At 37.0% G+C, this 24,219-nt stretch overlaps 1 protein-coding gene across 1 annotated transcript in view; it reads right to left on the reverse strand.

Moving 5' to 3' along the window:
- The window catches only part of LOC104146280 (guanine nucleotide-binding protein G(q) subunit alpha), a 130,286-nt gene that overhangs the window by 76,021 nt on the left and 30,046 nt on the right, over window positions 1-24,219 (reverse strand). Inside the window, exon 2 of the mRNA XM_068925598.1 lies at window positions 8,249-8,433. Within this exon, the coding sequence (XP_068781699.1) occupies window positions 8,249-8,433 (185 nt within the window). The remainder of the gene's footprint in view (window positions 1-8,248; window positions 8,434-24,219) is intronic.

Here is a 24,219-nt window from a genome sequence, read left to right on the forward strand (position 1 = left end):
TTTTACAAATGTAAAATGACATAGTGCAGTCCTACAGATGGTAGAGTTAGAAAAACAAGTTTGCAATCAGACTTTCCAAGGTCAAGATGGTCAAGAAAAATATGACCAAAAATAAAGTCTAATATTAATAATTTTGATCCCAGTATTTTAGCTTATTTGGATAAACAGAAACACAAACATCAAAATGGCCATAAAGTGGTGCAACTGGCACCACAAAGATCACCATGGGATTCCCCAGGTTATACAGTCACTGTGTTAATAGCTCTTGCCCCTGTCATGTCCCCCTGCTTTCTCCACTCAGCATATGGGTGTACCAGAGTCCAGAAGGGAAGCAGGTGTGCCCAAGGCCTTTTTATGCTCCAGTAATAGACACTTACTCTTTTATTCAACCTGCAAAAGTGGCAGCACTTGGTTCACTGGTCCAAAAAATAGCTGGACAAAAATCCGGAGGCAAGATGCAAAGAACATCTTCATACACCTAAAGCACTTATTTATCTAGTTGTACAGCCAGCAATACAGAGAAACAGCATATGTTCTCAACCCAATGGTCGCATCTTAAAATAAATAAACAAAGATCTAAAAATAGAGGAACATCTTCAAACAAACTACTTGGCACATAATTCACATTTTGAAAGTTTTCTAGAAACACTCCAAACTTGCAAAACATGTACATGCAATTTATTATTACACTGTATCTACAAATTAGCTTAACTAATTAAGGAGACAAATTTTAATTCTGCCTTATACATTAAGAAAAATGAAAAGTCACAAACTTGAAACAATCTTAATTAGCATGAAAAAGCCTTAATTGTAACAGCTTTTCCAAAGTATTACTTTTCCAGGCCAATGCATGCACCTCATGAATTCTCATGTATGATAGGGACTAAGGAAATCAAGAATCACATGAGAATTAGTGAAGTGTAGGAAGGGATTAAAAGCAACTCTCTGACCCTGCTATCCTTTCAATTCGATACTAAACTCTGTTTTGTCAGACTCGAGACTGTTAACAGAAGTGACTTGCTAATAACAAATGATTTTCCTACTTACCCAATATCTTAGTTCTGCCATAATATGAAATAACCTACAGAAACCAGTCAAGATGGTTTGATATATATATTTTTTTGCCAAAGTTGAAGCATGCGAAGAGGTCTTGTGTTTTGACTCCGGAAAGAAGGTTGTCAAAAGGAAATTCAAACGTAACACCAATCATGTCATGCTTGGATTTTCCTTTGTCAACCTCCTTTTCCAGAACCAAAACACTGCACCTTTGTCTCATGCCTCACCTTTATGTAGTCACTTAAAGTTACAATAAAGTGAATACAAAATCTAAGAGTGGAGGTACATGGGTCCACATTCTGAAAACAAGTAGGCATGTGATCGGACTTGTGGCTTTGAAGTGTGAATACATAATCAACTCTAATGTGTAGACTTTATACATACTTTGATCTGGGAGAAAAAAAAACACAAAATAGCTTTAAAAAAAGTACAGAATAAAAGTAACTGTATGAGTACTTGTATCAGATGATACATCCTATTATAAATACAAAACAATAATAAAAAAATCAAACTCATATATATATATTTATATATATGTGTGTATATATATATATTTACAACTGTTTTGCTTAATGTTAGCCAATTTTCTAAACCAAAGCTGAATTGTATAAGAGACAGCTTTCTTGCATCTCAGATGTTATGACTTTTACCACATAGTCTCTTTTTCAGTTTGCACTTCCTGACAAAATCTTCAGAAAAAATGGTCCATTTTAGCTGAAGATTCTTAACACATTGCAGTAAATCTTATTTTAGGCAAATCTTGCAAGTACGTAGAAATGAACAACGAAGATATGAGATTTGAAGCATTTTTAGTAATTTTACATAGTATAAATGGAACATAGTTGAATTTTTTTTAGAGTTTCACAGAAAAGTTAATAATCTGAAGTTATTCCAAAAATAATTGCTGGATAATCTAAACACATCTCTGGTACTAATGAATGAAATAATTAGGAAGCTATTACTGTTAAATATTTTACTCTATGAAAATATATGTAGTTATATTTATATATTTTATATATATATATTTTATATATTTATATATCATTATTTTATATATAACTCTCTTGTTAATAAAGACATCAGAATCATTCCAATAGTACAAAAATTCACTCATTACCTTAAAATAAGCTCATATTTGGACAATACAATGTGTTCTCTAAGCAAAATAACTACGCAACAAACATATCTGAAGTAAAATAGAAAGAATAGTTATAGAAAAGAAACAAAGAATGCTAGAAGCCTGTTTTCCTATAGTTATGGTCCTTTAACCGCGGTATGAGCAATCATAAAATAGGAATCTGTAAGTAAGCATTATCACCACCCATTCGCCACACTAGCAGAAGTGGTGAAATGGTGGAATTGGAAAGATAAAACACTGACATCGCATCCCACGCATGTGCTTTTGTATATACTTATCACTTCCTGTTAGCAAAGGGCAGTTAGTCACTTAAAATGTTATATTTAAAAAAATAAAGAGCTTCTCTTCAAATATAAAAGGAGGAAGGAAGGAATCTTACTGCACTGCAAAAAGAGTAGCTAACATTGAGTTTTCAAATGTATGCCCACAGTATCCTGTATTTGGCATACATATTCCATAACCAAGGTCCTAATCCTTTCAAAATTACATGTACAAAACTACAAATGCTTACATTTAAGTTTGCAGAACTGAAGGCTAAGACAGTCTCCTCATTTATATACATTAAATTACCTCTAATTTTACTGGGAAGAGGAAGAATGTTTATTTGTATATCTGTATGCTTATTTTTAAGAAAGATATTTTCAGCTCATCATGGGAACACACAACCCTGCTAGTCTACTTTACCTCTGATACAAAATAATTTTTCCTACCTTTGGAAAAGTACCCAAAACTCACATTTTTGTTGAGATAAACTATGAAACAGTTAAGCAGAATGTAACAGAGGAAACAAGTAATTTTCAAATTCATTGGAGGAATACAGTCAAATCCAAGAGCCCTCTGCTCTAACCAAAGGGCAAACAAATAAGGGGAGATAAGTGAACTGGTAGAAGGCAACCAGGATGCAAGTCACTACATGGATAAAAGATGATTTTCAAAAAAACTTCATTCAGATATAAAGAAGAAGGAAAACAGTAGAGAGCAGGTTGAGTAGGTAAGGACTGGATGAGGTCGCAGGTATATAAGACTGGAGGGAGAAAGATGCCAGAGAGAAAGGCTGGGCATGAGAGGAATAAGTGACTGACAGGGAAATACTGTCAAAAAGAGGAGAAAAGCAGCTGGGGAGGGAGTGAGATCTATGTAGGATTGTGGAAGTCTACCAACATTTTCTATGAAGCACTGAGGAAGAAATTGTTCATGGTTTTACTGGAGCCCCTAAAGCTCTCCTTGTATGAATGTCCTCATGAGAGGAAATGTAAAGCTGTTGGGGAGCCAGTGTTTACCCTCACATCAAGGCTCCTGGAAAAAAAAGTAGATTCAGATAAAGGAACTGAAGATATGTTGTTAATTGATTAGGATACTTTAAATCTTACTATACTCTCTTCCATGTTGGCTGGCTTTTAGGCAGTCTATTTCTTGCCAAAAAATTGCATCTGAAGCTTCACAGTATTAGAAGCATTTACCTGTCTGCATGGCTTCTATTTATTGGATAATTTTTCTTTATTTTTGTGTGCCTGGAGGAGGACATCTGAGAGTACTAGGGTATGTTGAATACTAACTAACATTATTAGTATAAATCCCCTTTTCCTGCAACCTGCTTTTAAACTCTCTGCTTTAGGTTTGAGACACTGAAGAATACTGTTTGTGCAGATAGCACAGTTTGGGTTTCCCCATCTGCTTGAAGAGCCACTTTTTGTGTGTGTTCCAAACCAATAGCTGTTCTTCAGCATTTTGTTTCAACATCCCAAGAACATCATTCTTTTTTAAAAAAGGCCAGAAATCCCACACATTCTGCATCATCTGAAAGTCAGAGAACCTCACATAGCTTGCACACGGCTGCTCAGGATTCAATCCTTCATACTCTTTGCAGATCAAGTGAGGTATATGAGCTAGGCCCTTTTTTCCAACCTATATTTGTTTGATATCAAATTTCACAGGAGAGGTCTAAGAGATTTAAGACTCCAGTTTGTTTCCTTAAAAATGTATGTCATCTGACATCCATACCTGCTCCTGATGTCTTACTATTGTATTTTTATTTGCATATTACAATGGACTAAGAAGAAACAAGCTATCAATGAGGTAAACTCAGCCTAGAAGATAACGTCAGTAAGATTGTGGACTTCAAAAGCATTTCCCATACCTGCTTATATCCATTTTAAAACATTCCCTATAGGGTATAGGTGTAAATATGGAAACGACTTCTACCGTGGAACCACTCTATGAAGCTTAGAGAAAACTTCTTGGCTTACAGTAAGACTTACTTTTATGTTTTCAGCCTCTTTAACAATTTTCTTGTAGTCTGTTCTGTTATTATGTTACTCACATTAAGTATCTTGTTATGAATATTTAAGAAGTCTCACAGGAAATTATGGACATGGGATTCAAGTAAGATTTCCTGCCTGTTAATCACCACTGAGTGACACCTTCCTGGTAGTCTCACAGTAGGAAGAGGCAACTTGTCTTCTGGAAATTGCATTGAAAGAGAATGGTAACCATGATGGTAGTTGTTTAGTATAGTAGCAGATTTGTTTCATAGAACTGCTGTAACAACAGGAGAGAAAAATAAAAATAAAAAGCTGTCCAGGTACACTCCCACCTTCAGCAATATTAGACATGTAAAAACAGATAAAAAAATGGGACTATATTATTTGAAACAATGGCTTCTAAGCCACTATGGAGAACACTAAGAACATGAGAAGTTAAAAGATTAAAATTAATGCTTTTCTTAATTTGGTATTTGAAAGGACCAACAAGAACAGAGATACATAGGTCAGATTTCTAAAGAGACAGACTCTAAAAAGATTTAAAAAAACCCATAAATCTATATTTTAGATTTATAAAATGTGAATTTGAATGTCTATGCTTGCCCCTGAGTTACTACTGTACATCCACAAAAATTTTGCAAAGACCGGCAATTTTGGTAATTGCTTATGCACATTTCTATATGAAACTAAGGCTTTTCTGTATTTGATAAAATTCTTCTCACTCTAAAACTCAAGGTGCATATAAAGACTTCACAACTTCTGGTTAAAAAATAAGTAACAGAAACACAGTAACATTTACCCAAAAGGAAACTAAAACCCAATCCATAAGCCACCATTTCCTATGACAGACAAATTCCTAAGAGAAGAGATCACGCTGACCCATTATCTTAAACCTCAGTAGAGCTCATATTCTGCAGTTTAACAAGAGAAATGTCTTGCCTGATACAACGCCCTACCATCATTGAGACATTAAAATCTAAACACCAATATTTACCTTTCTCAATTGATTTTCACTAGTCTGATAATAAATCTTTCAAAGAGCCTAGATTATTATAATATAGGACCATGCATTTCAGACTCTGCCTCTAGATATATTGGTGTCTATGAAGCTGACACAACTCTGGAAGAACTGCACTAATGCATATGCTCTAACTTGCCTAACTTAAAACTTGCCTCTGCCTAGGTTGACTATATTAAAATAATCCAGTCTAGATGTTGTTGTGATGTTTTACACTATACAAAGTTTCCAACTGCCAACTTAATTGAACTTTTTGACAAGAAAACACTTCAAATTCCAGAAGCATTCAGAGATTAAAAACACCCTAGTTTTAGTGATTCTTTACTTAAGTTAAGAAAACTGGTACAGTAAGACAAAAACATTTCTACTGTGACCCCAAAGACTAACCTCGAACATGAAGACTTTGATAAAAAAAAGGGACACTTTACCCTCGTTTCTTTAGGCCCAATCACATCAATATCAGCTTGAGCTGTAGTTTTCTAAACTATTGTGCAAAACAAGTACTGTGCTAAAAATATGCTGTTACTCAAACTCTGAGATACTCTCTCCAGAGATAGGATTTCCTGATAGGAGATTCAAATTAATAGGAAGTACCCTTCCTGTGTTTTCTGGGCTGCTAGGCTAATGAGTGTGTTTTCAACAGACTGAAGAAAAAAAAAAGTTTACTACTTTAAAGTGACCTTGCATACAAAGCATAAAAGTAGTCTTTGGTAGTTTGGCATGACTTTGTGGAAAGTTTGTTTTCCATTCTATTTCCAGATGGAATTTTTAAAGGAATTGTATCTAGAACTTATCATTTGGTGAGTTGTACTTTATTCCACATGTAGCCCTATTAAAACTGATGGAAATGCTTGTGAAATAGCTGAGTGCAAGGATAAATGCTCACTTTCAGGAAAGTTATTCTCTCACAGATAAAGTCAACAGCTCTAACTGGAAAGATCTGGCCATGTGTATACAGCTATGCCACATCTGACTAACTGGCTTCAACTATATAAAAACATATATAAATTAAACACTCAGAATTTGAATAGTAACTATAGAATATATACTCTGTAATACAAAATAAGGAAAAAAAACGATTTATATATAATTAGGACTTCCAGATACTACAGCAAAATAAGTCAATTCCAGTTTTGAAGAAAAATGTGTGCTTCACAATCAACTAGCTTTTCAAGAAATTGTGCTCTATGTACAGCAAAAACATGGAGCTAGCAAGCTGAAATACACACATAAATGCAATTTTTAAAAATAAATACTAATTACTTTGATTTTGATTTCTGAGGGGCAAGGGGAAATCGGACAGCTCCAGCATTCAGTCATACTAGAAAGTTCAGTTCAACATACTCTTTTACTATTTAGGACAAGTTTTTCTAACTTTTTTAATGTCCTAAAAAAAAAAAAAACCCAAAACAAAAAAAACACCACATACAGCAGAAAAACTAAGAACACCCCCACGTTAAAGAAAGTTAACAATATGGATTTTGACAGCAGGATCTGCCTAACTTCCCACTGCATAAACCCAGGCTCATGCAAGATTCTTTGGTTACTGCACCATTATGTCACCAAAGTGATGACCAGCTGCAGTGACTTTGGCAGACCTGAATGGAGAAACAAAGTGTTTTTTACCCGGTAATAAGCTTCACCTTTCCTACTTCTAAATAAGATACCTTAAAACACGTACTGCAGTTCAATTTTAATAATTAAACTTCATATATTTAAGCACAAAATACTTCTATCCTAACACTAAATTTATTTCATCCTCTTTTCCCTGGTTAATGGAAACTTATTTCATCATTGCAAATTTCCCTGCTCTTCGATAGTTTCTGACATTTAAACAAATACTAGAATAAAAGAAAAGTAATCCAGCAGAGTAAGTATAATTTTCATCCAAGATTACTAAAAAATAATTAAATCTCCTTTCACAAGATTCAAGGAAAGGTGAACCTTCCACTCATGAGAGAATTTAACCTCTCTGACGCAGTTACTGATAATGAGTCAACAGTAAAAATCAGGACAGTTCTCAAAGATGTACCACTCCCATGGCAAGGAGTGGGAGATATAGCTATGTAATTCTGTGCCTTCCCATGCAACAAACCCCCCTTCTATTCAAGTAAATATTAAGCATTTCACTCTCCTTCATGGAATGCTTAAAATATTTTATCTTTCTTTAAAAAAAGGCAATATAAAAAAAATGGAAAGAATTTAGGCTCGTCAAAGATAAACCTTAAAAATGCTTTAAATGTATTTTCCTCCTCCTAAAATTCAGTGATGTCATCAGTCTCAAATGAACTTGCTTGTCCTAAGGCCTTGTGTCAAATTTTATTTCATAATATACTCATACACAAGTAGATATCCCCACCTATTTTTCTATTAATTTGAACTTTTTCCCAAGTAATATTAATGGCAAACCTTAAGCAGTACTGGTAAAAGACCACAAGAATGGTTTAACTGTGCTCTGGCTATAACATGGGTTGGGAGGAAAGGAAAAGAGATGACTAAAGCCACAGGCAACCACCAGCCTGCCCTTAACTTTCTCCCCATGACAAACCCCCCAGACATCTTGTTAAGAGGATCTCTCTTGTCTCCTCTGTTTTGTCAGGGCAGTGAGTGCAAAGGGCAGAGAGCTAGAGGCGGGAGCTGGAAGAAGCCCTTTTCTTCTAAACTTTAAGTACAGTATAAGTTATATGCCATGTATAGTTTTTAGAGACCCTCTGTACATTTTCTAAAGATAAAAAGAGGAAGAGCTTCAGCTATGGAGATAAACAAAAATCTCACCTTATTGTGTTCATGCTTGTATGGGATTTTGAGGGTATCCATGGCTCTGATCATGGCTTGCATTGCTGTAAATATATTCTGATACACCAGTTTTGTAAAGCCCCTTTTGTCTTCATCAGAGTAACCTGATCCATGAATGATTCTCATCTGTTTGATGAATGTGCTTTTGCCACTCTCTCCCGTGCCTGCAAGACAAATAAGAAGGATACACTTCAGTCACTGGACAAACGTGACTTTCCTGCACAAAGCAGAGAGCTTGTTCAGTGCAGGGCAGAACAGTGTCACCTGCTTATGCTGTTTGCACGGTAACTACAATGACCAGGTCCATATCAAAACAGCAGTAACATATAGTAACAACCAAAACAACACTGAATTAAAACTTGTATTTTGAAGATAAAATAGGAATAGAAAAAGGATAGCAATGAGAAAATAACTAAACTAATAATTAAAACAAAAAACACTCCAAAATATCTAGAGTATACCACTGCATAGTGAAAGTTACGAGCATAAGTTTCCATTCCTGAAGATAAAATTCCCAACAACATCTAACTTTGGGAATTACTATCACAAAAATTCAGAAAATTATTAGCAAAAATATATATATATAATTATCTTAGTTGGCCAACTTTCAGGACATTATGATAGGCAGCAGTATAAAACCCATAGATAATTCTGTTTGGAAAAAAAAAAGGGAGGGGGAAGCAGTATAACAATTACAGCTCTGCAAACTTTAACCTCCAAAACAGATTAAATCAGCCGTAATTAAAATTTGGCTCATATTTGTTAATGGGCAGCCATTCCTTCCTTTAAATTTATTTGTGTCTATGTACTTTAGACAAAGCACAAATGATGATAACTTTTTTCAATGAACTTTTTGAATATTTGTCCATTTAAAGTTAAGATCTACCTGTTGAAAATTTCATGCAGGATATATCACCTAACATTTTTCCTTTGCCCCAACTCAGTAAGCTCATCCTCTCTGATTAGAAGGGCTTATCTAAATTATTCATGTGATTTGTTTTCTTATAGGGAGGAGCTGAAATCTCAAAGGAACAGTTGCACAGCCATACGAACACTTGTATGTTCACCTAGCTACTTAGCCCTCCAAGAAACGCAATACATTCACCTGGGTGCATTGTTCAGTGCCGTGCTTCTCAGTCTTTCAGCCCAGATCATATTTTGATCATTTTTATAAAGCTTTTATGCCTCATGCTGTAGTATTTGGCTTCCAAGACAAAGGGAGCCTTACGCCTTGCCTGATGTTTTAGTGTCTCATCAGAGAAGTGTATTTCACAAGCAGAGCAATGCAAGGTTAGAGCACGAAGCTGCGCTGACAACCCTTAAGTATTTGTGAGGTAGTGCACACTGCAAAAATCCTACCTGGAAGCCTCTAAAAGCTTTTGCCCCTTACCAAGGACTTTGCCTTGAAACCTTCAGCCCGATCTCCCCCATGTATAAAACAAACTTCCAACGTAAGTCTTCCTTACCCATGCCCTACCAGAAAACCAAGCACAGTGTTATATACAGGCCTATTTTGCTCCCCCTGGGGAGACAAACAATTGTTTTTGTAACGAAAAAGAATCTTCTCCAAAGTTGTAAAGTTAGACTGAGACTGCTCCCACACTGAGCCTTCGCTCAGCCCCTCAGCCCATGCCACGGCCAAGAGCGGCACACCAACTGCCCTGACCATCTCTGCAGGGTGCTGCCAGGCCCCAGACAGAAGCGTTCCCCTGCAGCCTGATAGCCACATATTAGCCAAACAGGGGTCTCTACAGAAAGGGTGATGTGTTATAGGCAATATTTAGTCCTGGATCAATGCTAAGCTTATATCTTCCAATTCATCTGAGCTACAGGTGAGATCTTTGTGCTTTTGGAATCTACCAGAGGGGAGCAAACATGATTTTTCTTGAGAGTTTATAAAATTACAGACCTACACAGTACAGAACTATTACATACTGAAAAATGCTTCTGGTTACCCTTAGATGATCTCAGTTTTTCCCTTTTTCTGAAACCTACATGACAGACACATGGCCTTATATATGAAGTGAAATAAAGTACCATACCAAACATTTTTAAATAATTCTGTAATATTTTCCAGTTTTTCCTGCAAGATGTGTGTCATGCATTTAGTATGGAAGTCTGTTCAACATGAATGCATAAGGCATAGAATTTATATAGTATGTTTTTTTGGCAAGATTAACTCTTTTATCAACAGTTCTGCTCTAACTAATGCATAAGAAAATCATTCCCACCAAACATCTCTAAATCATTTGAATATAAAGTGACTTCCATTTTTGGTCAATGTGATGCTTCTTCAAGAGGAAACCCAGATTCTTTCAAAATCACAAAATGTAAACTTAGCATAGAGATGGAAAGAACATGCTGGTATTATCTACTCTGCTTTAAAAAAATGAAGCTTTAAATTCTTTTAATTCTGTATTGCAAGTTTATGTAGCAATCAAAGTCAGACAATTGGAAAGAAAACATGCTGATAAAGCAATCCACGTTACATTAGAGAAGACAGTAGTTCAGATTACTTGCACTTTGAAAGTAAGTCTGTAGAAGTTGTCATATATGGGCAAACAAAATTAAAAACCAAAGCAAAATCTAACACATAAGGAGTCTACATCTTACTCAGCTTTATAGTTCTTTAATTGGGTGGCACTGTACTAAGGCTTTGTCAGCCAAAGAACAACGAATTATACTTGGAGATCTAAAGTTATACTAAAATTTGTGAACAAAATGATTTCCTGGTGCTGAATTAAGCTGTTTTCCCACAGATTAATCTTCTGGTTAAACCAGCAGCAGCAATGAAGAGAACATTTCTAGTCCTCCTTAACTACATGGAGTGTATAGAGGGGTAAAGTGTGAAAAGTAGTCCTGGTGAAAAAGGAAGTCATGGGAAATTTCCAAGCACAGAAAACACTAAAATAGGATAAAACAATAAGAGTGATAGATATGATAATATTTAGGGGATTGCTCAAAAATTATTAGGAAGTGAAAATGTTCATTTTTGGCACAATATATAGGAACTTCTATCATCTTCACATTAGTAGTTTCTCTTAGATTGTTATGATCAAGGGGAAGAAAGTCCCTATTTTTATACTGTTGCTTGCAAGAAAAGCACACAGAAAGTGAGTTTATTCAAGTATGGCATTTTTTATCCATGAAGTCAAATCCTTCTGTAAAAAATTCAATTTATGTGAAAAGAAAACAGCTTAATAGTGATAGAATACCAAATGCTTGTATGCGCCTAGAATTTTACTCAGATACTTCCCCCAAAACTAAAGTAATTTGGGAAAAAAACAACAAGCAACGTTATTAACTACAACAAAACAAGGAAGAGTTGGGTACAATGAATCACTAGGGTTAGCTAAGCAAAACTGCTTATTACAGCATTATTCCTAATGGAGACTGGGGTTCAGAACTATTACTATTCTAACACTAAAGTCAATACACATATATACACACACACACACATATATACACATATATATATGTATATACACACATATATATATACACACACACATACACACACACACACATTTGACCTTTTTAAGACCCATGACTGGCATTATGAAAAGATCAAGACTTTGACTGATATCACACTGACTGTGCTTTCCATAGTCTCTCTCAGTAGAGCAAGTTAAGAAATGTAACTTGGTAACACATGCCTAAAATCTTAGTTATCACCATAATAAACAACAACACTGGATAATAACCTAAACGGGATTCTTGAGTGGGTCTGTTCCACTTGGTGACAAGAAGAAAACTTAAAAGTGGATTAAAAAAATCTTCATGTCCAGAGGGGATCTGAATGCCTTACTGCTTCTGCTAACCACTGCTACCACCATCATCCCAGGAATATCTCTAGTTGATAAACAGAGGAAGCAAAGGTGAAATGGTAAGAGAGAAGATCAGCTGAACTGAGGGAGGTGGAGGAAAACTGTCCTGAAGTCGATTTTTTGCTAGCTGCCATTGCATGTTTAAATTAAATCAAGACCTGGATCTACTCTCTGAAGCCAGATAAGTGATCTGTTCTCATCTGTCAGAAGACACTTGAAGGCCACACAGCATACCTGAATGTCTCTTAAAAAACACAAAACCAGCTCCCCTCCCCCAAAAAACAAACATCACACCAACCAACCTCCTCATCTTTTAGAAACAGTAACTCTCCACCAAAAATATGACTCTGATACAACCCTCAGGCACTTCTTTGGAGAGAAGTCTAAAATGTGACCAGAACAAGAGAGCTCATGGGTTCAAGCACACAAGGTGGTTGGTCATTTGACATTTTTATATATTTCACTCCAGACAAAAAACAATCCAGCTGCTGAACTAAAAGATTTAACTGTCTTTTAAATAGAGTGATTAACTCTCTCGAACAGGGATGAATTCTCATTCAAGCAGAGCATAAAGGCTTATCAAACTTAGAAGTCTGGAAAGAGTTCAGTAGCTTCCCACCTTGCAAACCTCTGAACACCTCCCAGGAGCCTTCGTCTTCAAGCAGCAATACTGACAAATATTATTGCATCATCAAGGATTTTACAGCCAGAGATTTAAAAGTCCCCCAGTGGTATCATCTCCAATAGCACAGCCAGGAAGGAAGTCAGGTTGCTCAAAGGCAGCAGTAACCCCTTATACACAAAGATCATGCACAATTTATTTTATTATGGCTATTTTTCCTGGTACACATCCTGCAAAAACAAAACTATAAAATGGAAAAAAACATTTTTCACTCTGTGAAAATTATGGAAAACCTTAAAACATGGTTCATTTTAAATAAGTAGCAATGCAGCTTATGGCAGAGTGGCTTCAAAACTCATGTGGTGGCTGCCAAGGAAAACTCAGGAGAATCACTTGAAAATAATTCAAGACCAGGAGCCTAGGTATACAAGCTTTACTTACACATTGGTGCACAATGCATACTTGTACTTCTTTTCCCATTTCTTGATGTTGTAACTCATTAAATCTGAAGTGCAGTATATTGTGTGATCAAATATAAGGTGGTTTTTCAATTAAAACAACAAAAATGCCTTTCTCAAAACAAAATCCACACTGGCATCTGTTAAGAGAACAAATGCTGCTAAACTAGGCCTGACTCTCCATGTTTACTCCTAAATTTGACCTATAAAAAAGCAATAAAAACAATGTCATATTTCATTGGTTGAAATTTTCTATCTAAATTAGATAATCCTGGAGAGAAAGAGATGAAAAGGAGATTCTTAATAGAAAAGCGAAAAGAAAAAATAAAAAGCCATCAAAATCAAAACCCACAACCCTGTTAGTCACCATTCACATACATTTACTAAGAACCGTTAAACTACCAATGTACTCATTCATAGAAGCCTGGCTTTTAGCTTGGGACTCCATGACAACAAGAAGTAGAGGTTACCTGGAAAGTGAAGATTTATGGGTCTGAGCGGAATTAACATCCTATACAGACTGGGCAGAGCATGACATTTCTATCTGCTGAGCATTTTTCTGCTTGCAGTATTACTATACCTACACTGTTTCACTGAACATTTACCCAGAAGAAAACACAGTCTGTTGTGAACTGTCTCCCAAATAAAAAAAAAATGCTGAAATTATAAACTCATCAGGTATTAAGAAGTAGATTAATTCCTATGAGAAGTAAGAGCTAAAACAGTAATAGAGAGGTGACACATGAGAAGAAAAATATTTGATTTCAACTATGAAGTTATATTTCACTTGGAAGAGAGTTTTATGTCCTCTCTGCTACTACTAATCCAGCTAAAGAAAAAATATGATTTCTTTCGTTGCTGTTCCAGTGGTGGAATGCAAAAGGATCACATTTCTGCTGAAACTGAGTATGGTCCTATATGAAAACATAGAAATTGTGCAGAATTCAGGTCTTGGACTAGCCTGACTTTTTAGGTGCCAAAATATCCACAACATATTATAGAACACATGAGATCATCCCAGGAGCTTGAGCAAAAGAGTCAGTCTGTCCTACCACTTGGAACAGACTCTCGGGCTCGCTTTCGAAGGCTGTTTATAGGGAGAGACATCAGGCTGAGTGAGTCTGTAACAAAACTCACTTGAGACGAAGGGGATGCTCCCCAGTTCACCCAGTAACACCTACGTGCAAGTTGTGGAACAAAATTAAAGTCTCTCTTCTCTGCCATGGAGAGAGAAAGGAGAGGCCAGTGGAACAAGCAGGGTCCTAAAGAGACAAGAAGTAAACAGCTCTGTCGAGCACCTACCTACTCTTCCTCATCCTGACCCCACACAAACGTACCCTTAGTCTCTACAGTCTGCACCACCACCTTTGTCAAAGGCAGCCACAATTCGAGCTGCCTGTTGGCCACGCAGAAATACTTCTAGATGGTACAGCTACCATCAAGCAATCCTTCCTAACTAAGGAGTCCTAGTACTCAAATGTTACTGGTTTTCCCCCCACCCCCATTGCCCCAAAAATATCATTAGAACTCATATCTCCATGATGCACGCACAGAAAGAGATTTAGGTACCATCCTACACCATCAACTGTCCTATACAATTATAAACTCATATATGGGACTGACCATTTTCATCTTTTTAATCCATTTAGATGACAAATCATCCAGACACTAGACTGAAATTTCTATAAGGAAATATTATGAGCCCTGATAATGAATACAGTAGGCATATTTACATTATCCATCAAATGAATTGCAGTTCTGCAGTATCTTCCATTTGAGACTATCGAAGTCCTTAAATAGTGTTAACAGATTACACCTCACAAGAGTCATGTGACATTAGGAAAAATTTTTATTTCAGTTACACTAATGGAGAAGGCTATGGAACAAGAAAGCATCAGAAGTTACAAGCAAAGCAACAAAATAAGCCAGGAAGAGAGCTAAGGTCTCTTGACTTCCATTCCTGTACCTACACCACATAATTTTGTATTTATGTTAAAAATTGAACAGAATAATTACAAAAAGCTCAGTTAGAAGAGAAATTAGTGTGACGACCTTTGAGATTTAATAAAGCATAGTTTTAAATTAAGAGCCGTTAACAAAAAGCCTGGGAGAGGCGTACATATTGTTCAATTGCTAAGTGCTTGCTCCACTGATGGAACCTCTCTAAATTAAAATTGCTACATATTCATCTTTTCAATTATTTATTTCGTTCACAATCCACATCTGCATATTCTACTTGCTTATCATTTTGCTATTCACCAAATTACCTCCTTTGCATCATTTTAGTAATTTATAAACATATAGTTAACATTAATATCAATATTCTGTGAAAGAAAACAAAATAACATTTCATGAATGACTTATATAACAAAACAAAAGAAAAGAAAAAGAAAAAAAGAGAAAAGAAATGAAAGAGCCTGGCAAGATAAGTAAAGATTCCTTCCAAAGCAAGAACTGCTAGAATTTTATGAATACAGCTCAGAATGTTAAGAATAACATTGAACGAGTAGTGTGAAACATCAACATCAATCTACAGTGAGTTGTTTCAAGAATAGTCTTGAACATTCTTTAGATGTTTATGCAAAACTAAGCAAATGTTATCCATTTAAAAAGATTAGCAAGGCTATCGCACATTTTCCTTCCCAAAATGGGATTATAAAATCTGTATCAACTACCTATACCTAAGAATGAATTTTTTTCTCTCAAATTCATTAATATACGCATATACATCATACTGTACTAATGAATTTAAATTAAAAAAAAAAGGAAAGAAACAACCTCTCATTATGGAGACAGTCTGAATGCTTTCTAAAGCAGAGCAATTCTCTTTCAAATTTAATCTGGCTATGCTTGAGCAGATAATAAACTTTGCTTGGCATTCTAGTGTAGCCACTAAACTCAAAGAAATAAAACTAATACTCATCCTCATTGTACCAGTGACACAATTAAGACATTCCAAGTGACTACTGCAAGAAAGCCTAAATAGGACACTGAATTGCCAATAATTGTGAAGACAAAATTAACATTAAAAATTCATCTGATGTTCTGCAGCTCCTTAAAAGAATATTAATTCAAGCTTTTTACTGAAACAGAACTCTCAAACTCCTTTACAAGAAATTTAGTTAATCAAATATAGCTTTGTGCTAGATAATCAAAACCACACTTTACTACTATGCAGCCAGGCACAACCCACTACTGGAAGTCAGCGTCTTCCTCTCCCCCACCTTTAATTCTGAAAAAAAACAACAAAGCAGAAAAACCTCCTTGTCTTTTCAAACTAGAATCAGATAATTTTCACAATGCTAGAGCTATCATCTTATGGCTTGGGTACAATTTAGAGGCAAGAAAGTGAGAGAAGAGGTAAATTGGCTGCCTTCAGAGAGGAACACTAACTCCTCAAGATTTTACAGAGCCTTGTAAGAAGGTTCAAAAGAGGACAGCACCCCACCCTGTGCAACCTTCTCCTCCCTGCTTTTGAAAGGATCCTTCTGAAATACTAGGGACTTCCTAAAGGGAAACAATTTGTTACAGCCATCCATTGTAGATGGTTTGGAAGAAACATATTCCTATAAAGCTTCAACAAGTTCTGGCTAAAGATATAACACACACAGCCAAAGTGCTGCAAATAAAAATTTTATCCTCAAAAATATTTTCTTTATGCTAGCCACAACTCTACCTGACAGCAAACTGTTGAAAATCAGTCTGCTTCACGCTGTTGTTCCACGGAAAAAGTATGAACAAAAGTAGAAGCAGACAAGTATTAGCAGTGCAAGATGCAGTGCAGGCTCTTCTTTCCTTGCACAGCTGAAGGGCCAAATCTGTCTCTGGAAACTTCTGCATAATTTTGCACAGCTTGCTTTCACATGGATTTTTATACCCCTATCTGAGAACAGAATACAGCTTTGGAAAGCAGTCTCACTTAAGTAAACTCCAAGGCACAAATGTAGCAGAGCTGATCACTGTTCCCAGAGGTGCTTGGTTATCACCATAGCGACAAGACTGATATAAAAATACAGGTAGATAGATTGATACCCTCTTCACCCAACCTTTTATTTTCTCTATATTATTTTAAACTGTAACCTCCTTAGAGGAGACCAATATCGTTTACAACTACCTATAAAGCAGCATGTATGCTTTTTATAATGTATTAATAAACAGAAAACGGTAATAATACAGTGACCACCACCAAAATTACTAAAAACATTCTAGGTTTGTTGACTTTGTGAAAAGCAACTCATCTGCTATCTGAATAAAGATGGGGATTGGAGCTGAATCTCTTAACTTTTTTTTATATTTCACCTACTGTCCTTCACCTGTGCTCATAAATGCAACTGAAAATGCTAAAAATTGTGTGGACCACGTAACCTTACACATCCGGTAGATCTCTAGGAGTTGAATCTCCCAATGAGTTTAGTTTGTTTAAGTTCTGCAGGATTAGGCTTGAGTTAGCCTACTCTATTAACTCATTGAGGAAGATACTTATATAAAACGTAGGAGAAAATGAAGTACCCATCAGCAATTATGGGGGCAATTTCAGATCAACAAAGCCAAAATGACATTAAACTGTCCTTAAGCTTCTATATTTTATATTTGGTGTATGATTCCGAGCCATTAAGTAAGCCTATCTAATACAAAGGTTTAAAATAATGTTGAAAAAATGCAATCATGTTAAAGAACAATTTACAAGCTGGTTAATACTCAGCTAATATCTCCAAGAAAGATTCTTTAATTCATGGGGGGGGGGGGGGAAATCACCACATGATTGACTTAAGACTCATTACAATAAAACATTATCCAAAAAAACATCAAGATGGCTCGATGGTAAATAATTTAGATATTACTAGTGTCTTATCAAAGTCTGTATTTACATATTTTAATAGTGTGACATTTTCTATTGTTATACACATTTGTAAAATGAAATAATAACATCTACTCTTCAAGTTTATGTTTCAGAAGGCTTACAGCATTTCTTACGAGGAAGTTGATTGTTTAAATTCCTTTCAAGTCTCTTTCATTTTCTGTTACTCAGAGGGATTATGAGTAGACAGACAATTCATATTCCTAGGAACTTCTGACATACACCATTTCAGGGACAGTATAAACCACTTTTATTTGCTTAATCAAAAGCAAGGACAAATACTGTTAGCATTCAAAATGATAGTATTTTTCCTGTATTTTTAACATGGGGGAAATAAGATACCTTTACTCCTTAAAAAAAAATACCTAAATCTTTAGAAAATGTGATCTTCATGTCTAATATACAGCAACAGGGTTTTTTGTTTTTCTTTCTTTCCCCTGACTGGTTAACATTATTCTCCACTGAATGAAATTTCAGTCATTATAACTGGAAAAAAAGAATCTGGATCACTTGATGTTTTCTAGTATCAAACAATTACCATATACAAAAACATATCTAGAAAACAAAAAACATTTACCATATAAATACAATCTTATACTTTGTACATTCTGCTTTCATGAATTGCAGCTAGAATATTTGGTACTCTAGTCTCTAATTGATGTTTTAAAGAAGGGCTGTAATACCTGGAGAATATACTTGATCTATATTTGTATATATTAGAAATGGTGATTAAGAAAATGGTATGTTATGCAATTTGCTAATTTTTAACATGTTAATAACTAAAGTACAAAAACATAAGAATGCACTTTCCAAAAAAGTTTTTTGGATAATATTTAGCATGTTTTATGTTTGTGAGGTCTATTTTGAGAACTTGACATTAACTTTTGACCTCCCACTCACATAAAAGGCCTCCATCCAGGAACTGAAAGGATAGAGCGGAGCGTTTTGTTTCTTCGAATGTATAAATGCTTTCAAAATGAATTGCTTCATTATACTGAAAACAACATAAACGTATCTTTACTGAAAACAAAAGTCACAGGAATAAATATTGCACTGTAATAGAAGCACAACTGTGTCAAGCAACATGGTATTACTAAATATCACTGTCTTAAATGAGAAACTAAGAACAGCAAATGCTCTTGAGTGCTTTCATGTATTTTTTTCTTTAAAATGGTTGGCCACTGTTTCCAGAAAAGATACAGTAATTCTAGCCTTTAGCCTAGATATCATGGAGCATTCCTTCTGAAAAAAGGAATTACTTTTGCCTACAGTAACCAGCACAAATACTTTGGTTTACAACCTTTTTATGTTATTTATTCACGCAAAAGAGGGAACATTTTCATGTGGGTTCAGACGATTTAAAAAGAAAAAAAAAAAGCATAAGCATACTGGTTCTTCTAACAGATGATGGGTTAAGAACATTTTTTCCATGCAGCTATTCTCAGGCCATGCTATATACTCCTGGGGAAGATACGGAAACTATCCCCTTTTTTGATGTTCGTGCTACAGAACATTCCACATCCTTTGTACTAATAAGGTAACAACATGATAGCTGTTTCTGCATGTTATAATTAGACAGAGTCAACTTACTAGTATTATTACCAAACCTGCATTAGAAACAAAGCTACTATATATCAAACGTCAGTATACAGATACCTGTCTTACAGTTTCCTTTTCCCATAACTTTCATTCACTCAGCACACCAGCCAAAATCGAGAAGGGTGCTCTCAAGCCACAAATATACCACTAGTACTAAAATGATAAAATATTTTTTACTTCAATCAAACTACAAACAAACAAAAAAAACACAAGTCCAGGGTCTTGCAACCAATGCCTTCCACTGACTTCAGTAAGGAATCTGCCGGTATAATAACTGAATTTTAAAATAATATATTTTACAATTTTTATGACATATTGTATATCCTCAGTGGTTTCCAAAGAAAATACATCTTGAGAGATAAACATGAAGTCTTACACTAAATATTTTCTTCTCATATTTAACCCCTCTTCCTCCTATCAATGTAAAGGGAACTTCTTCACACTCTTCCTCCTTCCTTAAGGAGACTGGACAAGTGGTAGCTCTCTAGACCTACATCCACCTGGTTTCAAGGCCACTCACGTACATTTCTTAAAAAGACGTTAATCTCACTTCCACATCACAGAATGGTTGAGGTTGGAAGGGACCTCTGGAGATCATCTAGTCCAACCCCCCTGCTCAAGCAGGGTCACCTAGAGCACATTGCCCAGGACTCTGTGCAGACTGCTTCTGAATATCTCCAGGGAAGGAGACTCCACTACCTCTCTGGGCAACCTGTGCCAGTGCCCAGTCACCCTCACAGGAAAGAAGTTTTTCCTCATGTTCAGAGGGACCTTCCTGTGTTTCAGTTTGTGCCCGTTGCCTCTTGTCCTGTCCCTGGGCACCACGGAGAAGAGACTGGCCCCATCCTCTGGACACCCTCCCTTCAGATACTTGTACACACTGATCAGATCCCCCCTCAGTCTTTTCTTCTCCAGGCTGAACAGGCCCAGCTCCCTCAGCCTTTCCTCATAGGAGAGATGCTCCAGTCCCCTCATCATCTTGGTAGCCCTCCGCTGGACTCTCTCCAGGAGCTCCATGTCTCTCTTGTACTGGGGAGCCCAGCACTGGACACAGGACTCCAGGAGGGGCCTCCCCAGGGCTGAGTAGAGGGGCAGGATCACCTCCCTCCACCTGCTGGCAACACTCTGCCTAATGCACCCCAGGATACCCTTGGCCTTCCTGGCCCCCAAGGGCACATTGCTGGCTCATGGTCAACTTGTTGTCCACCAGGACTCCCAGGCCCTTCTCGGCAGAGCTGCTCTCCAGCAGGTCAGCCCCCAGCCTGTCCTGGGGCATGGGGTTATTCCTCCCCAGGTGCAGGACCCTGCACTTGCCTTGGTTGAACTTCAGGAGGTTCCTCTCCGCCCAGCTCTCCAGCCTGTCCAGGTCCCTCTGAATGGCAGCACAGCCCTCTGGTGTGTCAGCCACTCCTCCCAGTTTAGTATCACCAGCAAACTTGCTGAGGGGGCACTCTGTGCCTTCCTCCAGGTCACTGAGGAATACATTGAACAAGACTGGGCCCAGGACTGACCCCTGGGGGACACCGCTAGCTAGAGGCCTCTGACTAGACTCTGTGCCACAGATCACAACCCTCTGAGCTCTGCCATCCAGCCAGGTCTCTCATCCTGGCTGTTCTGTCTCAGATTTGCCTCAGTGCCATTACATTTGGTTACACAATTAAACTTACTGTAAGGGGGGGGAGTGTGAGGTGTGTCAGGCGTTTGATAAGGAATAAACAAAAATCACTCTTCCAGATAATTAAGAAAATAAATAAAAATAAATAAAAAGGAAAGGAAACTTGAGCTGGGAACCATATGGAAAACTGTAGCTGCAACCTCCGCTGGAGGAATAGAAAAGGAGGATGTCTGAGACGGTGCAAGGGGAGCTGCAGGGGACGCAGCTTTCCAGTTCCCTGTGGATTCCTGAGGCTGGTAAATCCTTCCCCGTGTGTTAAGGCTCCTGCTCTTTACCGCCCTGTCTCCACAACCACCCAGGTAACACAAGAGCCTTGCAGCTATGGCTTTCTTGGCTATGTGCAGAGTCATGGTTCTTCCTTATGAAAGCGACTGTTTGAAGCCAAAGTGTCTCACAAGATATTAAGCAACGCTGGGAAGAGGCTCTGTCCCTGAAAGACCTGTTCCTTAAAACTAACAGTATTCCTTCACCCCTTTCTCCCCTGATAAATACATAGGCCCAAACTAGCTGACAGCTCGTAATACAGAGCTCTGGCACAGTAGTAAGGCAGTGAAAACATCACTCAATTTTTATTTTCATCCCTCAGATAATCCGAGGGACCCAAGTGTTGAGTTTGTATTCCCCTTGGCCCTACGTTTAGAGTGTCGCTTACAGTTTTATCTGGGCCTCCCCACACCAGCACACACACACAGAAACCCACACCAGTTCCAAGGGCAACAGCACTATAAACCCATCCGGAGGGGAGCACAGTTGCCAATATTGCTGCACATTTCCTCCCACTCACAGCAGATTGCCCTTAACTCCCAAGTGCTTTGCAACTGCTACTTCCCTTGGAGAGAGCCACTCGCTATTGCATTTTTGCTGTCCTGTGGCACTTTTGGGGCTTTGCAGTCATTGTGAGGAGCTGTATGCTAACCAAGCAGCCCCCTCCGAAAGGGAACGAGCCCCTCCGCACACCCCAGCACGGAAAGGGGGGGAGCCCAGCCAGCTCCCCCTCGCTAACGCTCCTCATGGGAGCCAGCCAGCTTCCCTCACCGGAGGCCATCCAGAGCCAGCCACCTCCTTAACTGCACAGCAGCAATACAGCCATGGTAGCATTTCATTTCAGGATGCCAAGCCTAGTTCCAACCACTTCAAATCTAGCAAAAAAAAAAAAATTTCATGTTTTAATCATGTTCCCTGTGTATTTTGATATAAATATACCTATGTGCATACTTCCATGCATGTGCACACACACAGAGTGAGGAAGATTTATAGTCAAAAATATACCATTGGCACTCTGAGTTTAAGAAATCAGGTCAAGGGTAATGTTACCCAAGAACAAGTTTATAATTAAAAAGATTATAATTAGATTCTCCCCCCCTCCAAATCCCTGCTTTTTATTAAGAAAAAAGTAGAAAGTAAATTGAATAGCTAAGTTCTAAGAGGACATCCTTGCTAGTCTTATGCACTATATCGTATAGGTATTCTGATGCTACCTAGATTATTACTGAAATGCAGCATTATTTTCAGATGCAGTATTTACTCATGAAGATAACCAAAAAGCTGAAAAATTTAAAAAATGGGGAAGGGGAAAGACAGAAGCTTTTACTGGGTCATGAAGAATATGATATTGGAAGATACCAGTAACACATGGGCAGAATTTACTGGTCACTTCATTTTGCATTTGCACTTGTCACAGCACAGTGTATTAACACACCATGTCACTCAAAGCATTGCTTTCCCAGGGCCAAAAGGAATATTTCAATGTGCCATTTCTTCTGCAAAATGTTTAGGCAGCACAGCAGAGCATTGTGTTATTATGCAGATGGCAGTCACCTGTAGTGCCCCTTCAGCCAGACTCGCCTGATTCAGCTCCATTCTGATGACCTGCTTATCTGAGCTACTTTGGTAGCTAAAAGGAAAATGGTTTCCAGCTATATTTCAGACAAATCAAAACTAATGGTTCTAGTACTCCAACATTCTCTTCAAGAAAAACTGCTGCTTCTCTTTACAATTACCTTGGCAGCTTGTTATATGCATATTTATTTGGATTTGATTATGTAACCTTGTATATACAGGATTAGTAACTTCTAAAAAAGTTTTAAGACTTTTTTGCAATATATTGTTTTACCATTTATATATATAAAATATCAACCAAGAATGGCTAGATTAATAACTGCTTCCTATTTATAAAGGTATTAAAAACCATGAAAGAATATGAATTAGAACATAATCAAAATTATGAATAAGCAATGTTCCTTGTTGCCTTTCAGAAAGAGTATCCATTTGCTGAATACTTTTACAGTATGAGAAGAAATCTTAATAAATACATGAATTAGAGCTGCTTTGAGTTACAGCTATGGTTTTACTCAAACAGCATCAGCTCTAGCCAAGAAATTGTGCTACTGGGATGCAACTTTATGTACCTTACAGAAAGTCAGCTCCTTTCTCTCCCAAGGCCCATTCATAGTCCTGCCCTCTCTTGACATGATATGTGGCTTCCTGTTTAATGAAAGTCCACATGCTGTTCACAGGCATATAAGCTACCGACATTATAAATCCTGCTTTACCTGAGAGAAAATTCTAAATTCACTTAAGTCACTGGCTAATTAAGTTTTCTATGGTGCTGGTTTGTTGTTTTACAGGCATTCACATATTTCTACTTTTCACCAGTTATTGTTGCTTCCAGTTTCACAGAGATGATTCAGAAATACATTTCTAGTCGTTTTTCATAGTTATGGAGTAAGATACTTAAGAATATGCTTAAGTAGGGAATCAGTCCACCATTTTGTACAGCATTTAACTGTCATGGCAAAGCATCATAATGCAATTGCAGCTCATACTGCAGGGGAAAGACTTCTAGTTTTTGTTTGTCAGTTTTTTTTCTTTCCAGAGGAAACTTTTACTTCCAGGAAGTAAACATTTATTT

Source organism: Struthio camelus, chromosome W, assembly GCF_040807025.1.
Source record: "Struthio camelus isolate bStrCam1 chromosome W, bStrCam1.hap1, whole genome shotgun sequence".
NCBI classification, from domain to species: domain Eukaryota; kingdom Metazoa; phylum Chordata; class Aves; order Struthioniformes; family Struthionidae; genus Struthio; species Struthio camelus.